The following is a 20,283-nucleotide window of genomic DNA, read 5'->3' as shown; positions in this document are numbered from 1 at the left end:
ATAATGATATATCTGCCTCATAGATTATTCTGAAGATTAAACGAGGTGATAAGATCGTGCCTGACATCTGAACGTTAGCTATTATAAACCGCCTCGCCCCCTGAGACTTCATCTTAGAATCCACTAATCTTTGCTATTTACAAATAAGGAAGGAAACTCAGGGGCCGTTGGGCCCTGGCAACCATCCAGAGAGATCCAGGGCCTCGGAAAGGCCATTCTAGACTCATAAAGGAAAGAGGCACAGAGAGGGAAGGCGCCACACGGTGGCCACACGGTGGAACTCAGCGGGATCCTGGAAGGTGACAAGCCTCAGGGACCTGGGCGCCGACCACCTCGGACCGGAGTTTCGGCGACCCGCCCCCCTGGCGTCTCGGTGTCCGCCAGAGGGCGCCGGGAGCCGCGAAACGGGCGCGCGTGGGCGGGAAGAGTGCGCGGCCAGCGTGGCCCGGGGCGCTGGGGTGTGGCCTTGGGTGTGTGCGCTGGACGGGGTGCAGGGCCGCGCCGCCTGGCTAAGGCCGAGTCCCCAGGGCGTGGGCGCGCGCGCGCGCGCACGGCAGCATCACCGCTTCCCCTGCTAGGAGCCTGTGCGTCCACCGTGTCACGTGTCCCAGGTGTCCCAGTTGTGTACCCAGGTTGTGTGAGTGCACGTTGAGAGGCAGGGCGGACACACACACACACACACACACACACGGGCGCGCGCGCCCCAGGGCTTGGTTCCCAGGCCCCCGCGGTGGGAGGAGGGAGGGAGGGATGTCCCGGAGGGAGGGCCCCAGAGTAACTTTTCTTTGGAAAATATGCCGGTCTGGCCCCCAGCCCAGGCCTGAGTCACCAGGCTCTGCTGCATTGAGTCACGGACTCCACCCCGCCCCTGAAGGCTTGGAGGGGACCTCCCCGCACCCCAAGTCCTGCCCAGGGCTCTCCTTCCCTGGGGGTGGAGGTGGTTGGGGGTGGTTGATCCCTGTCCCAAAACAACCTGACTGCCACACAGAAGAAGCCTTGGCTTTATTCGCTCTGTGGGGACTCTATTCTGTTCACAGGCCCCTCCCAGGCGTGGGGTGGGGGTCGATGGTGGGCGTGGGAATCCCAGCGAGCAACCTGGAGGGGGCATCGCCTCCACCCGCTCCGCTCTTCCCCACCTTTCCCTTGAGGCCGCCTGCCAGGGGTGGTGAAGGCAGGAAAAGGTGAGGAGGTCCCTTTCCGGATGGGGGGAGGGCTGTAGCACCAAGAACCACCCCCCCCCCAACGACATCCCTGGAAAGGGGGCTACAATAAAGGCCTGGAGCCTTTCTACCTGGTAGGACTGTCGGTGGGTGGAGAGGACGGCCAGCTGTGGGGGCCCAGGGCAGGCTGGCACTTCAGTCCAGGCAAGGGGGCAGAGGACAGAAGCAGCAAGGATGGAAGGAGGAAGGGGCTCTTCTGCCTGCTACAGGATCCTTAGCAGGGAAATGGGCGTGGCCAGAAGCAGGGAGCTTTCCCCGCGGTGGGGGCTAAAGAGGGGTCCATCTGCAGAAGTGGGAGGTTGTGTCTCCCCTCCTAGCCCCCAGTGGTCCCAAGACCTGAGGGTGTGATGGAGTGGGCGGGGGGGGGGGGGGGGTCCTTGCCTGGCTGGGCAGGAGAGGTGAGGCAAGGGGTCCTGCCGGGATCAGCGTGTGTTCCTGTGACTGTGTAGGTGCCCTCTCCTGAGAGCGTCAGCTCCATGAGGGCAGATGTGTGTGTCTCCAGTGCCCAGAACAGGGCCGGGCACTTAGTAGCTACTCAATAAATATTTGAATGCACGATGAATGGATGGATGCCTGTGTCGGTGTCGGCGTGATGTGCCTGAGTATATGTGAGGGTGGAGGTGCGAAGCATTGTCCCTCCCATGGTCCCCACTAAACGCTTCAACCGGGTGTCTGGCAGCAGCAGGGAGGGAGACCGCCGGTCCTTACAGCTGGGTGGGGTGGGCAGGCAGGGTGTGCGTGAGCCGGGACAGGGGCATGAGTGCATCCGACTGGAGCTGGGGAGCCACAGCAGGGCAAGTGGGAGGGAAGGCCAGTGGGTGGCAGTTGCCTCACTCAGCGGAGCCCTTGTGGCGCCGCTTGGAGGGTGGCACAAGACGGCGGGGCAAGTTGGTGGGCAGCCCGTGGCCCTCGAGCTTGGCCTCGATGAGGTGGCTGGCCAGGGCGAACTCCTCGTCATCCAGCATGCCGTCACGGTCAACGTCGCTCAGCTTCCAGATGCGCCCCAGCACCGAGTTGGGGAGCTTGGTACCCACCATCCAGGTCTTGGCCTTGGAGCCGCTCAGCTTGCCGTCGGCGGGCGCCAGGTTGTAGAAGATCTCGTCGTATTTGGACTTGTCCTTGGTCACCACCCACTCGGCCTCGTCATCCGAGCCCTCCTCGCCGTCCTCCAGGGCCTCGTCAGGCCCCCGCTCCACGAACGGGCCCATGTGGGTGCCCTCGAAAGCACCCCCCTGCACGCCCGCCTCCGTGCTCTCCAGCTCCTCCTGCCGCAGCAGGGGCATGAGCTTGGCGATGTCGTGCGTCAGCATCTCGTCCAGCGCCTCCAGCAGCTTCGGCTTCAACGAGTGAAACTTGGTGAAGTCGTGCGCCATCAGCATGTCCTGCGGTCAGGGGACACCGGCAAGTCAGGGGCGCCGTCCCTGAGGCCCTGAGGCTGCAGAGGGGCGTTACCCACAGCTGCAGAGGTATTTGAATATCTGAACAACCTATTCCACCCGGGCACCAGCCACTCAGGAGATATGTCGGTCTCGAGGCCCTCCCGTACCCCAGAATTTTGTGGACGGGAGGGAGGTTGGGCCCCTCTGATGGCTCAGAGCAGCAGCGCTTTACCACCCGGTGGAGAAGGATTTCAGTATTTTAGCACCGGGTTCAACTTTCCCAGAGCGCCGGGGCCACCCTTCAGGGTCACCCTCCGCTGCCGCTGTTTCCACCCCACACAGACGGAGTGGCTGCCACACTGGGAGGTTAGGTTTGGGAAGGTCAGATGGTGAGAGGATCCTGGGACCCACCCCCGAGCCAAGAAGTTATCTTGTCCTAGAGCAGCTGTCAGAGCGGGTTGGTGGCCACACTGCTTCTGATATGGACGACTCTTAAGTCCCCTGCACTGGGAGAGTCCCGCAAAGATGGCTTCATTTCACAGTCTCGCATGAATTTCCCTCAAGGAGGCAAGAAGCGTCCCTGACAATCTAAGGGGCAGTGTCCCTGACAGTCTAAGGGGCAGGGCTCCCAGGTTCCACCCCAGCTCTGCCATTTAGGAGCTGTGTGTCCTCCAGCAAGTGACTTCACCTCTCTGGGCCTCAGTTTCCATGTTGGTGAAATAGGAGCGATAACATTAGCACTCCTCTCATTTGGGGAGTAGGGAGGGTCCAATGCGTTCATCTGCATAAAGCGCTCCATAAATGTCAGCAGCTGCCATTTGTATAGACCAGACGTTCTCAGCCAGGGTTGGCACTGTCTAGGGACAGTTTTGATTGTCATGACTTAGGGGGTGCTACTGGCATCTAGTGGGTAGAGGCTGGAGATGCTACTGGACATCCCCCAGCGCACAGGCCAGCGCCCGACAACCAGGAATTTCCAGACCTCAGGTGTCAACAGCGCTGAGGTTCATAAACCTTGTTCTGGCTCAAACTAGGTGCCAGGCACCATGCCAAGGCGGTTGCAAACAGTTGCTGATTCAGCACCCACGACAATCTGTTGATACCGACATAACTAATGCCCATTTTCCAACAGAGACGGAGGCTCGGCAAAGGCATGACTCGTCCAGGCCCACAGAGCTAGTGAGTGGCAGAGGTGAAATTCACTCTACCAAAATCCCTCAGAGTCTGGGCTGGAAATATCTCAGACTCAAAAGTCCACAGGCTTTGGGCTGGGCACACTGGTGCGCACCTGTAGTCCCGGCAACTTGGGAGGCAGAGGCGGGAGGATCACTTGAGGCCAGGAGTTGGAGGCTGCAGTGAGCTGTGGTCGCGCTTGTGAACAGCCACTGCACTCCAGCCTGGGCAACATGGTGAGACCTCGTCTCTGGCCACCTCGAGGAAAGACTACACTTCCCCGTGTGACCGTGTGACTAAGTGCCAGTTAACTGGATGGAAGCACAGGTTACATGTGCAACTTCTAGAATTATCCAGTTCAATATGGTAGCCACTAGCCATGTGTAGTTATTTAAATTTCAATTAGTTAAAATTAAATACAACTTAAAATTCAGTTTTAATGTGGCCTGTGACTACCATATTGGACAGTGCAGCATAGAACATTTCCATCATTGTAGACAGTACTCATGAACAGAAAAAAAAAATGTCCTTCTCTTCCCCTCCCACCTTCTTGCTGGCTGGAATGCAGACCCAATGGCTGGAGTTTCCACAGCCATTTTGTACCATGAGGTTTCTTGGGACTGGAGGCCAGGCATGGAGGAGAAATAGGACAGAAGGGGACTAGGTCTCCAGCTCTATAAAGCACCAAACTAGCGCTGGACCACCTTCTGAGACTTTATGAAGGAGAGAGAGAAACTCCTAAAGGAAGCCACTCTTATTTGCAGTTTTCTCTTCACGCCCTTATCCTGACTCATAAAACCACACTCCTGCAGAACCCTGTGGGGGAGGTGCTTTCCAGAATCTGCCATCCACCCCTCCAGCTTTTGAGGCCCCATCCTGGAGCTCACAGAAGCCCACCTTCCCATCCCCCTCCCACGCCCCCCGGGGCAACCTCCCACCTGCATCTTCTGGCAGTCAGGAAAGTCACCAGGAGATATGTGATGCTCCAGCTGGATCTTAGCAAAGATGACAGGCAGTTTGAGGATCAGCTGCTTCTTCTTGTTCTCCTTCCCAAACACAGAGGGCATCTCCTTCTTCAGGTAGCTGATGATGTACGCATGAACCTGCGGGAGAGGAGTTGTCACCTGAGCCCACATCAGAGTCCCCCAGGGCGGGGCTTGGTAAAACCCGGGTTGCCGAGCACACTCCGGGAGTTTCTGACCCACTCGGTCGGTGGTGGAGCACGAGAGTGTGCATTTCTAGCAGGTTCACGGCAGCTGCTCCTGCTGCTGCAAGAGGCAGGGCCGTGGCCACGCTGTGCGCCCCACCTCTTCCCACGCTGGGGCTCAACCTGGGATCCTCTTCTCTCCTGGGTGATCTCAGCCCCTCCCGGTTTTAAACATCCTTCCAAGCTGCCCACTCCCAAATCTACGCACCAGCCTAAGCCCTGGTCCAGGGAACCACAGGGGTCCTGGGCACCCTTTCAGGGACCCCCCTGGTCAAAACTATTTTCATAACAATAATAAGACTTATTTGCTTTTTTCACTCCCAAGCAGACAGTGGAGTTTTCAAAAGGCTACAAGATCTGTGATATCGAGACAGACAAACAAAGGAACAGATATGAGAATCCTGAAGCCAGACATTGTGGGGGGATGAAAATTGTTCATTTTGATAAAATGTTATTTAGGTTAACAGGTAATAGGTTTATTTTTGTTGTTTTTAAATGATCTTCTACTATTATTAATAGTTGTTAATTATAAATTAACATTGATAATTTGTTTATAACATTTCTCATAAATTACCATATATTAATAATTAAATAACTGTTAGTTGTTGATTAATGTTATGAATTAGAAATAAATATTAAATGTTTTTAAATTTTAATATGGTAAATATGGACAAATTTAATCCATGTACATACAAGCTCTTTAGGGTCCTTGATAATTTTTAAGAGTATAAAGGGAGCAGGGAGCGCCTGTAGTCCCAGCTACTGGGGAGGCCGAGGTGGAAGGATCACCTGAGTCCAGGAGTTTGAGACCAGCCTGGGCAATACAGCAAGACCCTATCTCAAAAAATTTTTAAAAAGGTAGAAAGGGGGTCTTGAGACCAAAAGGTTGGAGCGCTACTGCCCTACACAATCTGGCTCATGCAGAGTCAACTAACATTCTCTCTCCTTACTCTGCCTTCACTCACTGTGGCAGCTTCCTCAGCAAACCAATCTTTTCCCCACCCCAGGGCCTTTGCACATGCCCCTTGCTCTGCCTGGAACTCTACCCCAGTCTCCCCACAGCTGGCTCCCTCGACATCCTTTAGAATGTCACAGAGGCCATCCTATGGGAACCAGATGCCCCAGCCCCCACCGTCTGATTATTTTCTATTGTTTTGTTCACAATTATTCTAACTTACTAGGATTTTTATTTATTGCTAGTTGACTTATTCTGTCTGCTTCCATAAAATTATGAGCCCCACGAAGGCTGGGACCTCGTCTGTCCCCTCTATCGCCAGCACCAGCAAAATGTGCACAGAAAAAGCAGTCAAGAAATATTTGTGGAATAAACCGATGAACTTGGGAACCTCCGAGGCACAATCTTACAAGTTACTGAAAAATAAATCAGGAGGGCAGAATAATGAGTATTGGTGTGTCTGTTTTTTGTAGGAGGCATATGTAATATAATACATGTGATTATATTAAATAGATTAAATACCCAGCACTCTGGGAGGCCAAGGCGGGAGGATCACTTGAGGGCAGGAGTTCAAGACCAGCCTGAGCAAGAGGGAGATCCCGTCTCTACTAAAAAATAGAAAGAAATTAACTGGACAACTAAAAATATATAGAAAAAATTAGCTGGGCATGGTGGCGCATGCCTGTAGTCCCAGCTACTCGGGAGGCTGAGGCAGGAGGATTGCTTGAGCCCAGGAGTTTGAGGTTGCTGTGAGCTAGGCTGACGCCACAGCACTCTAGCCTGGGCAACAGAGCGAGACTCTGTCTCAAAAAAAAGAAAAATACATTAAATAGAATCTATCCAGAAAGAGGCACGAGAAACTACTTATGGGGGTTGCATCTAGGGAAGAGAACCTGAGGGCTGGCGGGGCCAGGGGTGGAATGGGGCACGTCTGACATAGCATGAATGTTTTACCATGAGATGGTCCCAAATGTTCACTAAAAAAGACTTGTTAAAAAAATTATTTTTATGAGTCATAGGTTTAGAATGTTAAGAATGTTGGTGGCCTCTGGCTGGTTCCAAATCCTTATCTCCTCCCACCTGCCACAAGCCAGTCTCCTCCAGCCACTGGGCTCCTTGTACAAGTACATCAAGCATGTTCCTGCCTCAGGACCTTTGCACTTGCTATTCCCTTTGCACAGAACACTCTTCCACCAGATCTCCACTCCGCTCACCCATGACTCTCCTTCAGACCTCTGTAAAATAGTCCCTCACTATTCCTTTCCTTTGCTTCATTTTTCTTCACAATCATTAATTTGTTTAATGTCTGCTTTCCCACTAAAAAGTGATCCTACAAGTAAAGAAGCTTATCTGGTTTGTCCCCTGCTGCCTCCTCGGGGCCTAGAAGTACCAGAGCGTGTTGTATGCGCTCAGTAACTGTCGAATGAATGTCACTGGGCCACCTCAGAGAATTTTGGTCCGAAGGTTCAGGGCATCTTGGCCTCTTTAGAATCGGACCACGGAATCGCCCCTTGTAGCAGCTCTCACTTCAGCCAAAGGGCAGAGCCAGAGGACCCCTCCACCCCCTGCATCGTACAGACGGAGAAACTGAGGACCAGGAGGGTAGCGGTTACTGAGAGTCCAGAAAGGCCTCGTACCGTCGGGGCAGAGCACGAAGGGAGGTAAACAGCGTGGCTGTTGGTGACGGGACCAAGTGTGGCAGAATCATACGTGAGGGGTGGGGGTGGGACACGAGGCAGGGGAGGGACAGTGAGGCTTGCTCACAGCGGACCCTGAATGCCATCCATGCTCCTGTGTCCTCAGCGGCACTGGGGAGCCACGGAAGAATCTGCAGGAAGACAGGAAGGCGTGGCCTAGGGGGCCTGAGGGGCCAATCAGGGAAGGGGTGGGGCAGTCTGGTGGGTGGGGCCTGCAAGAGCGGACCAATGGGGCGAGGGGGCGGGGCCTAAAGGAGGCGCCACAGGGACCCCGAAGAGAGGAGGGAGGCGGGAGGGCGCTGATGGCTTTTCCAGAGAGGAAGCAGGAGAAGGTGCCAGGAAGAGATAAGGTGGGAGGGCGGGGTGGGCTCCGGGACTCCGGGGTTTGTCTGCGTTTCCGGAGCCACCTCCTGCCTGGCGGGGGCACCAGGTGTCCGGCCCGGCCCCTCCCCTTTGTCCCGCACCCCTGGGCTGCAGCTGCCCCCAAAGACCGAGGGATCCACTGTGGGGGGATCTGAGAAAGACCGTGAGGAGGACAGAGAGGGGGAGAGAGAGACGAGGACAGGGAGCTAGAGAAAGAATAAGAGCAAGGGAAGGAAAGAAATTGAGGACAAGAGAGAGAGAGAGAGAGAGAGAGGCGGACACTGAGCCTGCCCGGGCCAAGGAGAGAAAGGTGGATTCCAAAGGTTCCAGGAGCAGCAGCCCCAGTCCTGGCCGGGCAGCTCCCTCCCACGGAGGATTCCTGGGGTGGGGGCGGGGGCTCTGACTCACCCCCTGCTCCTTAAACCAATGCCTCAGGCTCCTCCACCCCCTAGAACCTTCTTGGCTTCCCTGCCTGCCCAGCTTCCTGCCCCACCTCCACCCTGGCAGCCTCCCTGTGAATGTTCCATTCAGCCTCCAAAATCGCTCTTACACCAGTGCTCTTGTTCTCCTCTCCCTTCCCAAGGCCCGTCCTGATCCAGGCCCCTCCTTGCTCCTCCAGCCTCCTCCCTGGTCTCCAGGCACCTGGTCTCCCCCGCCTTGAATCTACCCTCCAGAAGATGGCTTGAGTCTAATCCTGTCCTTCCCCTGCTCTGAACCCTTCCATGGCTCCCCAGTGCCCTCAGGACAAAACACAGGTTCCTCAACACAGCCCACAGCCATGGGAGTCTGACTCCCAGCCTCAAATTGAGTTACTGGCACTGTGTTTATCCTGGGTTCAACGCTGACATTTTTCCTCAGATGCCCTCTCCTCCAATGAGCCCTCCCTGACTCCCCCCGGCTACCTGGCCCCAGCCCTGACCATGCTGGGTCATCATGGTCTGGGGACGGGTCTGTCTCCTCCCCAGGAGCCCCAGCAGGGCAGGGCAGGAAGTGCCTTGGTCATTGCTATGTCCCCAGCATCACCCAACACAGGGCCGGGCACAGAGGAGAGTTTGTTAAATGTGAGTGTTTGTTTAATGTCCTTCATTCAATAAATATTTACTGAGCACTTGATTCTGTTCCAGGCGCTGGGGATACACCAGTGAAAGAATTCAAAGCTCCCTGGTTCTGCAGAACTTACATACAAGTGGAGGAGGCACACATTAAACACAGAAACCCATGAATGGGTCAGGCAGTGATGATGCTACGAAGACAACAGAGCAAGGCATAAAGCAAGACCCACATGGGGGGAGTTACCCTCATACAAAGGAGGGCAGGGACAGCTTTCCTGAGAAGGGGACATTTGAGTAGAGGGTTGAAAGAAGCGGGAGTGAGCCATGTGGATAACCAGCTGGGAGGGGGCCAGGAGGCGGAGGAGGTTCCCAGGAGGAGGGAAGAGCAGGTGCAAAGGCCCTGGGGTAGGACCGAGGTGGTGAGGGTGAAGTGCAATGAATGATGGGAAGGGAAGAGGAGATGAACACAGACAGGGAAAGGAGTGGGGGAAGGGGACAACTTGTGGGCCACCATGAGGGCTTCGCGTTTGTTCAGTGGCCTAGGAGTCTCGGGAGAGGGGGTTGGGAAGCACCCAGGGCTAATACAACCAGAAGGGGTGGGACATGAGTGAAGGAATACCAGGAGGGAGGAGGCAGGGGGACTCGGAGTGAGCAGAGAAGAGCAGCAATCCCTCCGACCCTGAAGGGAACTAACTACCCTGGCGGCAGCACAGTGGGGGGACACCCCGCCCCCCGCGGGGCCCCCAGGACGGCTCACCCGCACCAGCCGCGCCCTCTTCACCAGGTCGTTGAGCTTGCGCAGGGCGGCGTGGCGGGGCAGGCCCTGGATGTCGCGGAAGAGGTCCTGCTCCTCCAGCTCGAAGAGCCGCCTGTTGTCCGGCACCAGGAGGGGCTGGGACCAGAAGGAGCCGATGTAGACGCGCAGGACCTCGGGCGTGCCCACCACCTTGCCCAGCGCCCACATGAGCGCCCCGTAGACGCGCATCAGCTGCTGCGTCTCCACCATGTCGGCCTTGTTGAGCACCACGCGGATCTTGTCCTCGTGGCCCCGCAGGGCGTCGATGGCCTCCGAGAACTCGTCAGAGATCTCCAGCTTGTGCGCGTCGAAGAGGAGGATGATGAGGTCCACGCGCTCGGCGAACCAGCGCAGCACCGCCGGGAAGTCGTAGCCTGGGGGCCCCAGGGGAAGAGGGGAAGAAGGGTAGAAGTCAGACCGCCACCCTCCAGCCATTCCGTCACCTCCATTCCTTTGGACTGATATTGGACTGTACAGATGCTCAGGCTGTTAACTATTCAAATCCTATGTAGGAGAAATAGCCGAGGCCCCAAGTCTCTGACTCCCCAGCCTGCAGAATTACCCCCTCGCTCTGGCTCCAGCCACTCACGCCATCTGGCTACAGGGGACAATCACCCCCTCCACTTTTTCATTCATTCATTAGGCAGATATTAGCGGTGTGCCTTGGTACCCTGAATACTGAAGTGTTTCCTAAGACAGTCCCCTCCCCCAAACCTCCAAGGGCCTCTCCCACCCCAGTTCCTCCCCCGGACCTGTCCCATCTCCCCAAAATCCAGCAACTACAGCGCACACTGGTTGGTTATGTTCTTGCCACTAGCAGATATTAAATATTTTTAATTTATTTAACAATATTTCCCAAGAGTCTTATGTGTGCCACGCCCTGTCCCGGGAACTGGGGATGCCACAGAGAACACACAGACAAGGTCCCTGCCCGTGTGGAGCACCTGTCCCAGCAGCCGGCTCCTGGGGCTCCTTCATTCATCCCTTTCACCATTCATCTCCTCATTCACTCATTCGTCCGCCCATTCCTGCCTTTGCTTGTTCATTCATTCATTCACCGAAGAGGCGTCATTGTGACCTGACTTGGCAGCCAGGAAGACCTGGATTTCAATCCCTCCTCTGCCCTCATCAGCTGTGTGGCCTTAGGCAAGTAGCTCAACCTCTCTGAACTTGTTTCCTCTTCTGTAAAATGGAAATTATAATAGGACCTACCTCATAGGACTGCTGTGAATATTAAAGGAAGATAAGTGAGTGAATATAGTAATATATTAAGAACTTAAAGCAATGTCTGGCGTTGAACTGTACACTTCAAAATGGTTGAGCTTTATGGTATGTAAATTGTACTTCAACAAAACTGGGTTTTTTTGTGTGTGTGTTTTTGTTTTTTAAAAACAGTGCCAGATTCACAGTTAAGTGCTCAATAAGTATTAGTCACGGTTAATGCCAGACACAGGGTGGGGCCGTCATTCAGGACCATGCCTGGCACTGCCTGGCCTGTGCTGGAACCCGAGGCAGCCCCAGTCCTGTCCTTATGGGCTCACAGTCCACTGGGGACACAGACCTGTCCCCAGAGTGGCCAGGCTGGGAAAGGGGAGCCTGGGAGGTGTGGGAGACCTGAGGGGGTGCCTGACCCAGCCTGAGTGGTCAGGGAAGGCTTCCTGGAGGAGGGAACACCGAGTGGGGCCCAGAGGGATGCACAGTTAACTGGCAGAACAGGGGCCATCACTGAGTCACCTGCACCGTCCAGGACAGAACTAACCTTCAAAACCCCAGCAGGCAGGCACTTTTATGACCCCATCTTCCAGATGAGGAAACTGAGGCACAGAGAGGTTAAGGAACTTCCTCAAGACACACAGGTAAGAGGTGCCCCATGGGACTCAATGCTCCGCTGCAGGGCCTAGTGCTCAGACCCACCCTGCCCGGGAGGAGGCAGGCTCCTTGCTGGGGCTGCTGGGGACAGGGTGCGGTGGGGGTGGGGGACATTGTTTGGGGGGAGGAAGGGCCAGGTCACCGGAGGGACAGCAGCTGGAGCGCCCCTCCCTCCCCAATGTCTACATAAACACACACGCTGGCCCGGATTGGGAAAGTGTGTCTCATGGGGCAGGGAGGGAAGGAAGGAGGGAGGTTGAGTCAGCATGGGAATGAGAGACGTGGCAGAGAGGAACCCTGGGTGCACACAAGAAAAATAAGCATCGATAGCACTTATGTAGCACCTACTGTGTGCCACGTTGTTCCAAGTTTTTGCATGTTTTAACTAACTTAACCCTTACAACAACCTAGGCGGCTGATAGTATCATTATTCCCATTTTACAGATGAGAATACTGAGGCAAAGAGTAGTTAAGTGGCTTGCCCAACATCCCATAGTTTCAAAGTAGCAGAGCCCAGATTTGAGGGCTCCACTCTGCTAGTCACACACACGTGTGTTCACAGATCTTACACACAGAGGCAGCCACACCTCCACGCCAATGCACACACAAGAGCACACACGCACACATACACCCACACCTAGTGGCACACATCTGGACACAACCCTGGCCGAGCACTACAAGACGCAGACTCCCAGACACACCCCTGCTCCCAATCTGGGACCTGCACAGATATTCACAGTCACACAATCACAAAGACACAGTGAGAGCCACACGCAATCACAAACACGGACACCAGCACGCACACACACAAAAACACAGAGGCACACTTGCACACCATCCGCACAGACACAACCACACAGACACGGTTACACAAAAGAGACACTCCTACACATAAACACACATCTGTAACCCGAGACACAATCACATGCAGTCACACACGGTCCAGCAACATCCCCTCGGTCCTATACAGTCCTGTGTGGCCACACAAAGTCACACACAGGTAACAACCACACACACAGCCATATGCACTATGCCCGGAGCCTCGCACACACAGGCACACAATGTCAGAATCACAACCACAATTGACACGTCCACCGACACACAGTCACACACAAACATGTGGAACCACCCACACCCAGCCGTACACTCACAGTGACTTTCTCAGGATACACACAGACACACACACACACACACACACACACACACGGATCCACGCCAACAGACAGACAGGCTCTTTCCTTCTCTTCCTCTACCCTCAAGGCCAGGGAAGGAGACCCCATTCCCTACTCCCCAACACCGACAGCCTTTGGACCCCATCTCCTGGCCCCCTGTCCTGGCTTGGGGACTCCGCTCCTTCCCGAGACCCCAGGCCCAGCCCCTGCGGCGGGAGCCCCAGGAACTCCTCCCGCCTTGGGCTGGCAGCCCGGCCTCCCGATGGCTTCTGCAGCTGCCTCCTGCCTTTCTCCCGTGGGGCCGCTGGATGACAGCCAGGGACACGTAACCCTGGGCGCCCCCACCCAGCCCGAGGCCCAGCCTCCCGCCAGTGCCTCCCGGTCCCCTCTGCCCCACACTGCGGCCGCCTTTGCCCCAATTTCTGGTCTCCGAGGCCATAGGGGGTGGGGGACAGAGAGGCTGGGGGTGGGGCCGCAGATGCTGAGCGGGGCTGGGCAGGGGGGGTGGGGGGGGCGTGGAGCCAGCTCACCCCAAGGCCCCTCTGGAATCCACCCCCCCGCCGCTGCCCCTGCACAGCTGTTTATAAATTCCAGGCCGGCCTTGGCCCCTGCCCAGATTCCTCTCCCGGCCCCTTCTCAGCCCCATCTGCGGCCCAGACTCGGAGCCAGGAGCTCACTCCGGCCCAGGGCTTCCCTGCCTGGCTCTGCCTCGTCCCTGAGTCCCGCGTCTCCCTGAATCGCTGCCTCGCCCTCCCAGTCTCCGTCTCTCCTCGTCTCTCCCTTCCCATCCTTCCGACCAGCCCAGACATGCTGCTCCCACGTGCTCCCCTGCGCGCCTCCCCCACCCCCAACCAGCGCAGCAGGGAGCAGTTGCCGCCTTCCACTAGCTCCCGCGGGCCCAACCGGGTCACAGGCCCGAGTCCTAGCCGAGACCTGACCGTCCTCCCCCAGCCCGGGCCTCACTCACCGCGGCTCACCCTCTGTTTGGCCCCCGACAGGATGCCCGGGGTGTCGATGATACTGATGCTCTCCAGGACCTGATTGGGGAGCTGGGCACACATGAACCTGGGGGCAGAGGGAAGGGCAGGGGTCAACGCAGGGAAGGGCAGAAGGACAGGAAACACAAGAAGGGAAATCGGGACTGCACAGGGGAGAACCAGGTACAGAGGAGGGAAGGCTCTGGAAAGAGAAACGGCAGATGAGGACAGAGAATTATATCTATAAAACAATAATAGCTAATGTTCGCTGAGCACCTACTTTGTGTCGGTGCTGTTCTAAGTCCTCACAAACACCCTGTAGAGCGGAGACTATGGTTATCCCCATTTTCCAGATGAGGCTAAGAGAGGCACAGAGAGGTTAAGTCATTTGCCCGAGGCCACCCAGCTAGCCAGTGGCAGGGCCAGGAAGTGAAGCCAGGCAGGCAGCTTCACTAGCTTAACTGCTCCCCTAGACAGGAGAGGGGCGCAGAGGCAGGAACGAGAAGAATCGGGGAGAGAGAAGGAGAGAAACACAGTCAGGGACGGGACAGAGATGGGGCCCTGGGACGGGAAGATGCGCCCCTGGCTCGCGGCTGCCGCACCTGTTGAGGAAGGTGTTCCCAAAGGGGTTGAGCTTGCGGAAGGGCTTGTCCGGGTCAACAACAAGGGCATTGCCAGGCACGGTGCCCTCGGTGTCACCGTGCATGACAGCCACGAAGCAGTCGGTGGTGGGCTCTGGCCCCACGCGGGAGCCGGGCACCTCCTGCTCCAGCAGGTACTGGATGAAGCTGGTCTTGCCCGTGCTGTACTGGCCGGCCACCAGCACCATGGGCTTGCCGTCGAAGTCGGCGTCCTCCAGGGCCGGTGAGTGGAAGGCCCCGAAGCGGTAGTGCTCCTCCAGGGGCAGCAGCTTCGTGCGGTACAGCTCCTTGAGGGCCGAGGTGACCGTGCGGATGGCCTCTGGCTGCTGGCCCCGCGCCCCACCCCGCTTCAGCCAGCTGAACATGGTGGCTGCGCACTGGGGTCGCAGAGGGAGACGTGCGGGTGGAGAGCTGCCTGAGGAAGGAGAGGGCGTTGACGGTGGACTGCCTGGCGGAGGAAGGGGGACCGAAGGTAGAACGTCCAGGTGAAGGAGGAGGTGCAGAGAGCGCCGATGGCCGGTGGCAGGAGGAAGAGGGGGATGGTGGCGAGCCAGCTGCAGGAAGAAAAGATTAATAGTGGTATGGGTGAAGGAGGGGAATTGATTATGGAAGACCAAGAGATGCACAAAGGGAAGGAGGCAGAAGCTGCCTGGAAGAAATGTATTCCTCATCCCTTCATTCTTCTCTTCCTCGCTTCTTGCTGCCATCATTTGACACATTTTCACCGAAATCACTCTCTCCATGCTTCAGGAGCTATGGACCCGGAGAGGAGCTGGAGACTGCCCCCCCCACCCAGATCCCCCAGTGAGGACCCAGGGACCAAGCACTGACCAATGCATGGATGTGGCAGGCATGGGGCGTGGCGGGGGGCATGATCATTTAGTTTTTTAATCTTTTTTTTTTTTAGAGACAGGGTCTCATTCTTGCTCAGGCTGGTCTCGAACCCCTGACTTCGAGCGATCCTCTCGCCTCGGCCTCCCAGAGTGCTAGGGTTACCGGCGTGAGCCACGGCGCCCGGCCAAGGGCATGATAAACTGACTCAAGTCCACAGGGCTCCATGACCGCGCCGTGAAGGGCAGCCCAGACCTGGGGGTTCGGGCAGAGAGGATGGCGCGTCAGAGGCCTGCAGGTGTGAGAGGCCCTGGGTGCTGGGAGCTGCGAAATGTCTGGGTGGGTGGCTGGGCACAGGAGCTCGAGGAGGAGGGATGAGAAATGGGGCCGAGGAGGTTGCCAGGGTGCACCCAGGTCACGAGGGGCCTTAGGCATTAACGAGAATAATTCAACATTTATGATCACTGCATGCCAGACGCTGGTCTAGCTCATTTCATCTCATAACACGGTCGGTCAGGTAGGTCTATTAACAGCCCCGCTTTTCTGGCAAGGAAACGGAGGCTCAGGAAGACAGCAGTGACTTGCCCAAGATCACTGAGCTACAAAATGCTCGAGCTGGGACTTAAATCCAGGCAGGCTGCGCTCAGCGCTTGTGCTCCTGTCCCAGGGATAAGCGACCGGGTTAGGGAGCAAAACGGCAGCCAACCCAGCCGACGAGAGCACGCCCAGCACCCAGACCGCGTCCTCTGCCACCTCTTCCATCCTATTCACTGTAGGATCTGTAGTGATGTCCCCCCTCTGTCATTGCTGCTATAGGGAATATACGTCTTTGCTCTTTTAAAAATAAAAAATCTTGATCAGTCTAAGCGGATGCTTATAAAGAACGGCCTTTCGCTCAGACCAGGGTCTCTGAGCACCGTTCCCCACGAAAAGAACGCAGGACTCTTTGGGGAGATGGCAGAGTCCAGGGCTGGGGCAGGGAAGAGTAAGTGAGCCTGGGTGGGACACTGGGGAAGTGTCCAGAGACCAGTGGGGCATGTCACAGGGTCACAGGACCCCGCTTGAAGGGGCTCCCACTGGTCAAAGATGGGATAATCTGAGCATGAAAATAACTGCAAATCAAATATGTTAATATCCATAAAATCATACAGATACTTTTAAAAAGGCAGGAGAGGTGAGGGAGAGGCAGGGCGGGGACCTGGGACATGGGCAGAGGGCGGGAGCCCTGGGTGGTGTCCCAGGCAAGGAGGGGTCTGGAGGGGGTTGGGGGGCACTGGAGGAGACTGGGGGCAGAGTGGGGGAGGATTGGGGGGCTGGGGGACACTGTCACAGACTGGCAGGGACTGGGGGAACACGGGGTCCGGGGGGGAACCGTTACAGCCCGGGGGCGGGCGAGGACCGGGTTTTCGGGGAGCAGGGAAACATCGGGAGCCCCGGCAAGCTCGTGGGGTCGGGGGTCGGGGGTCCGGGCAAGCCCGGGGGGTGCGGACCGGGGGCCCGGGCGAGCTCGCGGGGGGGGGTCCGGGTCGGGGTCGGGGGCACTCACCGGCCGGGCGCGCTGGGCGGGGGTCCGGCGGGGGTCCCGCGGGGATCCGAGGCGCCCGCGGAGCGGCCTGAGCTCGCGGAGGGTGCGGAGCGGTCTGAGCCGGGTGGGGCCGGGCCGGGAGGCGGGAGGGAGCGGCAGGGGGGCGGGACGAGGCGCCCCCCTCGAACCGCGCGCCCGGCCTCCGGCGCCCCCTGGCGGGGAGCGGGGAGGACGCCTTCGCGAGGGGCGGGAGCGCCGGCTCCCAGGCTGGGATGGGAATTCCGCCTCCAGCTCGGGCACTGGGCCGCTAGGGGGTCTCGGCCTCTCCTCTTACCATGGAAATAACACAATTGCAGCAGCAGCAATAATAATAATTTTAGTTTTAGTTTTAGTTTTTTCACCTCCCCCATAATAATAATTTTAAACGTAAGTGAATTCATGAAACTCCACTGCTCAAGACCCTCCCTGGCTCCCGTCTCTCTCGGAGTAAAAGCCAAAGACCTCACTGTGGCCCACAAGGCCCGGCACGATCTGCTCACATCTCCCCCTCTCTCGCTCTTCCCCTCCGGCGGCAGCCACACTGGCCCCCTCCCTGTTCCTCCAACACACCAGCAACCCTTCAACCTCAGGACCTTTGCACTTGCTGTTCCTTCTGCTCTTCCCCCGGGAACCCACATGCCTCACTCCTTACCTTCCCTCAGGTCTCTGCTCAAATGTCACCTCCTCGAAGAAGCCCTCCCTGATCTCCCTGTCTGATGTAGCACCCACCACCTACCCCTTATCACTGCTCTTTCTCGAAATCGCCACAGTCCTTACAACCATGCCACATATTCTACCTTTCTCTGCTTAAGCAACTGTTTCCCTCATGAGAACCAAGCCCCACGAGGAGCTCGGGCAGGGATTTCTGACTGTGGGTCCCTGTTGTGCCCTCAGCGCCTACTACGATGCCTGACTCACCACAGAGGCTCAGTAAATATTTATTGAACACATCCCTAACGTTGACTGAGCTATTCCTATAAGAGCAGACACCGCTCTAAGCTCCTGACATATTATCTCATCAAATCTTCAAAATTTCCCAGAGAACTAGGTACTGTTAACCTCATTTTACAGATGAGACAACTGAACCCAGAGATATGAATTCAGAAAACCCACAGAGATTGTTCGGGTCTTGGCGGTGCACCTGGCCCACAGTAGGTGCCTAGGAAATCAGCCCTTGGGCCGGGTGCGGTGGCTCACACCTGTAATCCTAACACTCCAGGAGGCAGAGGCGGGAGGATCGTTTGAGCTCAGGAGTTTGAGGCCAGCCTGAGTAAGAGCGAGACCCCAACTCTACTAAAAATAGAAAGAAATTAGCCAAACAACTAAAAATAGAAAAAATTAGCCGGGCATGGTGGCGCATGCCTGTAGTCCCAGCTACTCGGGAGGCTGAGGCAGAAGGATTGCTTGAGCCCAGGAGTTTGAGGTTGCTGTGAGCTAGGCTGACACCACGGCACTTTAGCCCAGGTGACAAAGCAAGTCTGTCTCAGAAAAGAAAGAAAGAGAGAGAGAGAGAGAAGGAGGGAGGGAGGGAAGGAAGGGAGGAAAAAAGAAAGAAAAAATCAGCCCTTGGGTTTTTCCTCCAGGTCCCTGTACCTCTGGGACTCAGAACATACAAAGCCTTGGGCCAAATCCTGGCCCTGCTACTTGCTTGCTACAGAAGCCCAGGGAAGCAACTTTGCCTCTCTGCACCTCAGTTTCCTCATCTACAAAATGGGTCTTTTTCTGTGCCCCACAAGAACACTTCCCTCAGTCTTTGCCTGAACGGCACCTCCTCAGAGAGGCCTACTCTGATGTCCCCACCCAGCCCCGACATTCCTGTCCCCTGTCCCTACTTTATTTTCCTTCTTAGCACTTGTCGCCATCGGCCAGTCTACATAGGTTACTTGCTTTCAATCTCCTGCACTAGAATGTGAGCTTCCCAAGGGCAGGATCCTGTCTGTTTGGTTCACTGTCATTGCCCCCGTGACTGGCACAGTGCCTGGCACAAGGCAAAGAAATATTCTTTTTAAAAAATATTTAAAATTTTAAATAAAATATTTAATATTTAATTTAAACATTTTTTTTAAATTTCTTTTTCTTGTAGGGAAATTATTATTATTCCAACTGGGTGGTACCCCGTTGTGCCCCCAGCACCTGGCAAGATGCCTGACTCACCACAGGGGCTCACTGTATCGCCCAGGCTGGTCTCCAACTCCTGGCCTCAAGCAATCCTCCTGCCTCAACCTGCCAAAGTGCCAAGATCACAGGTGTGAGCCACTGTGCCTGGCTAACTTAATATATTAATAGTAAATATTTAATTGGTTAAATGCAATGATGCATTTCATTGGGATGATGAAATGTTCTAAAAACTGACTGTGGTGACGGTTGCACAGCTCTGCAAACACACTAAAAACCATTGAATTGTATGCTTTAAATGGGTGCATCGTGTGGCTTGTGAAGTATATCTCAACGAAGCTGGTACATACTATGTGTGTATACATAATGTAAAAAGACCTGCAGCTTAGCGAAACTAACGTTAATATTATTACTGCTAGGAGACAGGCTCTGCCCTAAAAGCTTGTCCCAAATCATCTCCCTTCCCCCAGGAGGGGAAGTCCTGTTATTATTATTCCCATTTCTCAGATGGGGAAGTGGAGGTACAGGGAAGTAGAGTCTTGCCCAAGGAGTAGAAGAATGAGCAATTGAGCCCGAGCTACCTGCTTTCACTTCTACCATGAACTTGGACGGGGAAAAAAGTGACTCCTGGAGTTTTCTCTGAAATTCAGGGTTTCTTTCCTTCGACCATGAATGTGAGCAACAAAGCACAGGAGCACCAGCGGGACCTGTGTCACCGTCACCCAGAGGAATCACTGATGTTGTCCTCACACGGCAGTCGTTGCAGCGGTTTCCAGTGGCGGTTGACACCGTCGCGATCAGACCCACAGCCGGCTCTTCCTGAGCAACGCGTTGACACAGCAGCCACCACTACTGGGTCACAAACTTGGTTTAATACACGGATAACCGTGTGCTATACCGTATCTCGGTATAACTGGTTCCCTTTATAATCCTATGAGTTTTATTTTACGCTGCATTTAAAGACATCATTCTACGCAGGGGTGTAGAGAGTGAAAAAGCCACTGTCAACACTACCCTGCGTCATTATGTGCGATTTGAGCCCCAAATAACGGGGGCTGCTGTCTTGTCTCCTGTGTCTCTGCTGTCTGAATCAGGGAGTCCCTAAGATCTGTCCTGGGTTGTCGCCAACGTTCCTGATGCCCTTGCAGCCACTGGGCCCCCTCCCCAAGGTACAGTCTCATTTTTTTTTTTTCTAGCTCCCTCCTTCCTCATCTGCCAGATCTGAATGGAGACATTCTGATCCATGCTACGACACGGGTGGACCTGGAAGAC

At 55.8% G+C, this 20,283-nt stretch overlaps 1 protein-coding gene across 1 annotated transcript; it reads right to left on the bottom strand.

Moving 5' to 3' along the window:
* Positions 1 to 1,002: 1,002 nt before the first annotated feature.
* Positions 1,003 to 16,949, bottom strand: EHD2 (EH domain containing 2). Its single transcript, XM_069456881.1, has 6 exons — positions 16,879 to 16,949; positions 14,463 to 15,055; positions 13,851 to 13,948; positions 9,804 to 10,216; positions 4,711 to 4,875; positions 1,003 to 2,602 (listed from the first exon to the last, which is right to left on the bottom strand). Exons 2-6 carry the CDS (start codon positions 14,864 to 14,866, stop codon positions 2,051 to 2,053), a joined length of 1,632 nt encoding a protein of 543 aa, XP_069312982.1. The 5' UTR covers positions 14,867 to 15,055; positions 16,879 to 16,949; the 3' UTR covers positions 1,003 to 2,050.
* Between the last annotated feature and the right edge of the window lie 3,334 nt (positions 16,950 to 20,283).

Source organism: Eulemur rufifrons, chromosome 24 (assembly GCF_041146395.1).
Source record: "Eulemur rufifrons isolate Redbay chromosome 24, OSU_ERuf_1, whole genome shotgun sequence".
NCBI classification, from domain to species: domain Eukaryota; kingdom Metazoa; phylum Chordata; class Mammalia; order Primates; family Lemuridae; genus Eulemur; species Eulemur rufifrons.
The sequence above is the reverse complement of the archived record's forward strand: the minus strand, read 5'-3'. Positions and strand labels throughout refer to the sequence as shown.

What these genes read in the sequence shown, in the direction of transcription:
- EHD2 (XM_069456881.1), bottom strand. Translation starts at nt 14,866, where the DNA reads ATGTTCAGCTGGCTGAAGCGGGGTGGGGCGCGGGGCCAGCAGCCAGAG. An exon ending in CAAACAGAGGGTGAGCCGCG is followed by an intron (nt 10,217 to 13,850) that starts GTGAGTGAGGCC and finishes TGGGGCCCCCAG; the next exon opens with GCTACGACTTCCCGGCGGTG. An exon ending in AGAGGGCGCGGCTGGTGCGG is followed by an intron (nt 4,876 to 9,803) that starts GTGAGCCGTCCT and finishes CCTCTCCCGCAG; the next exon opens with GTTCATGCGTACATCATCAG.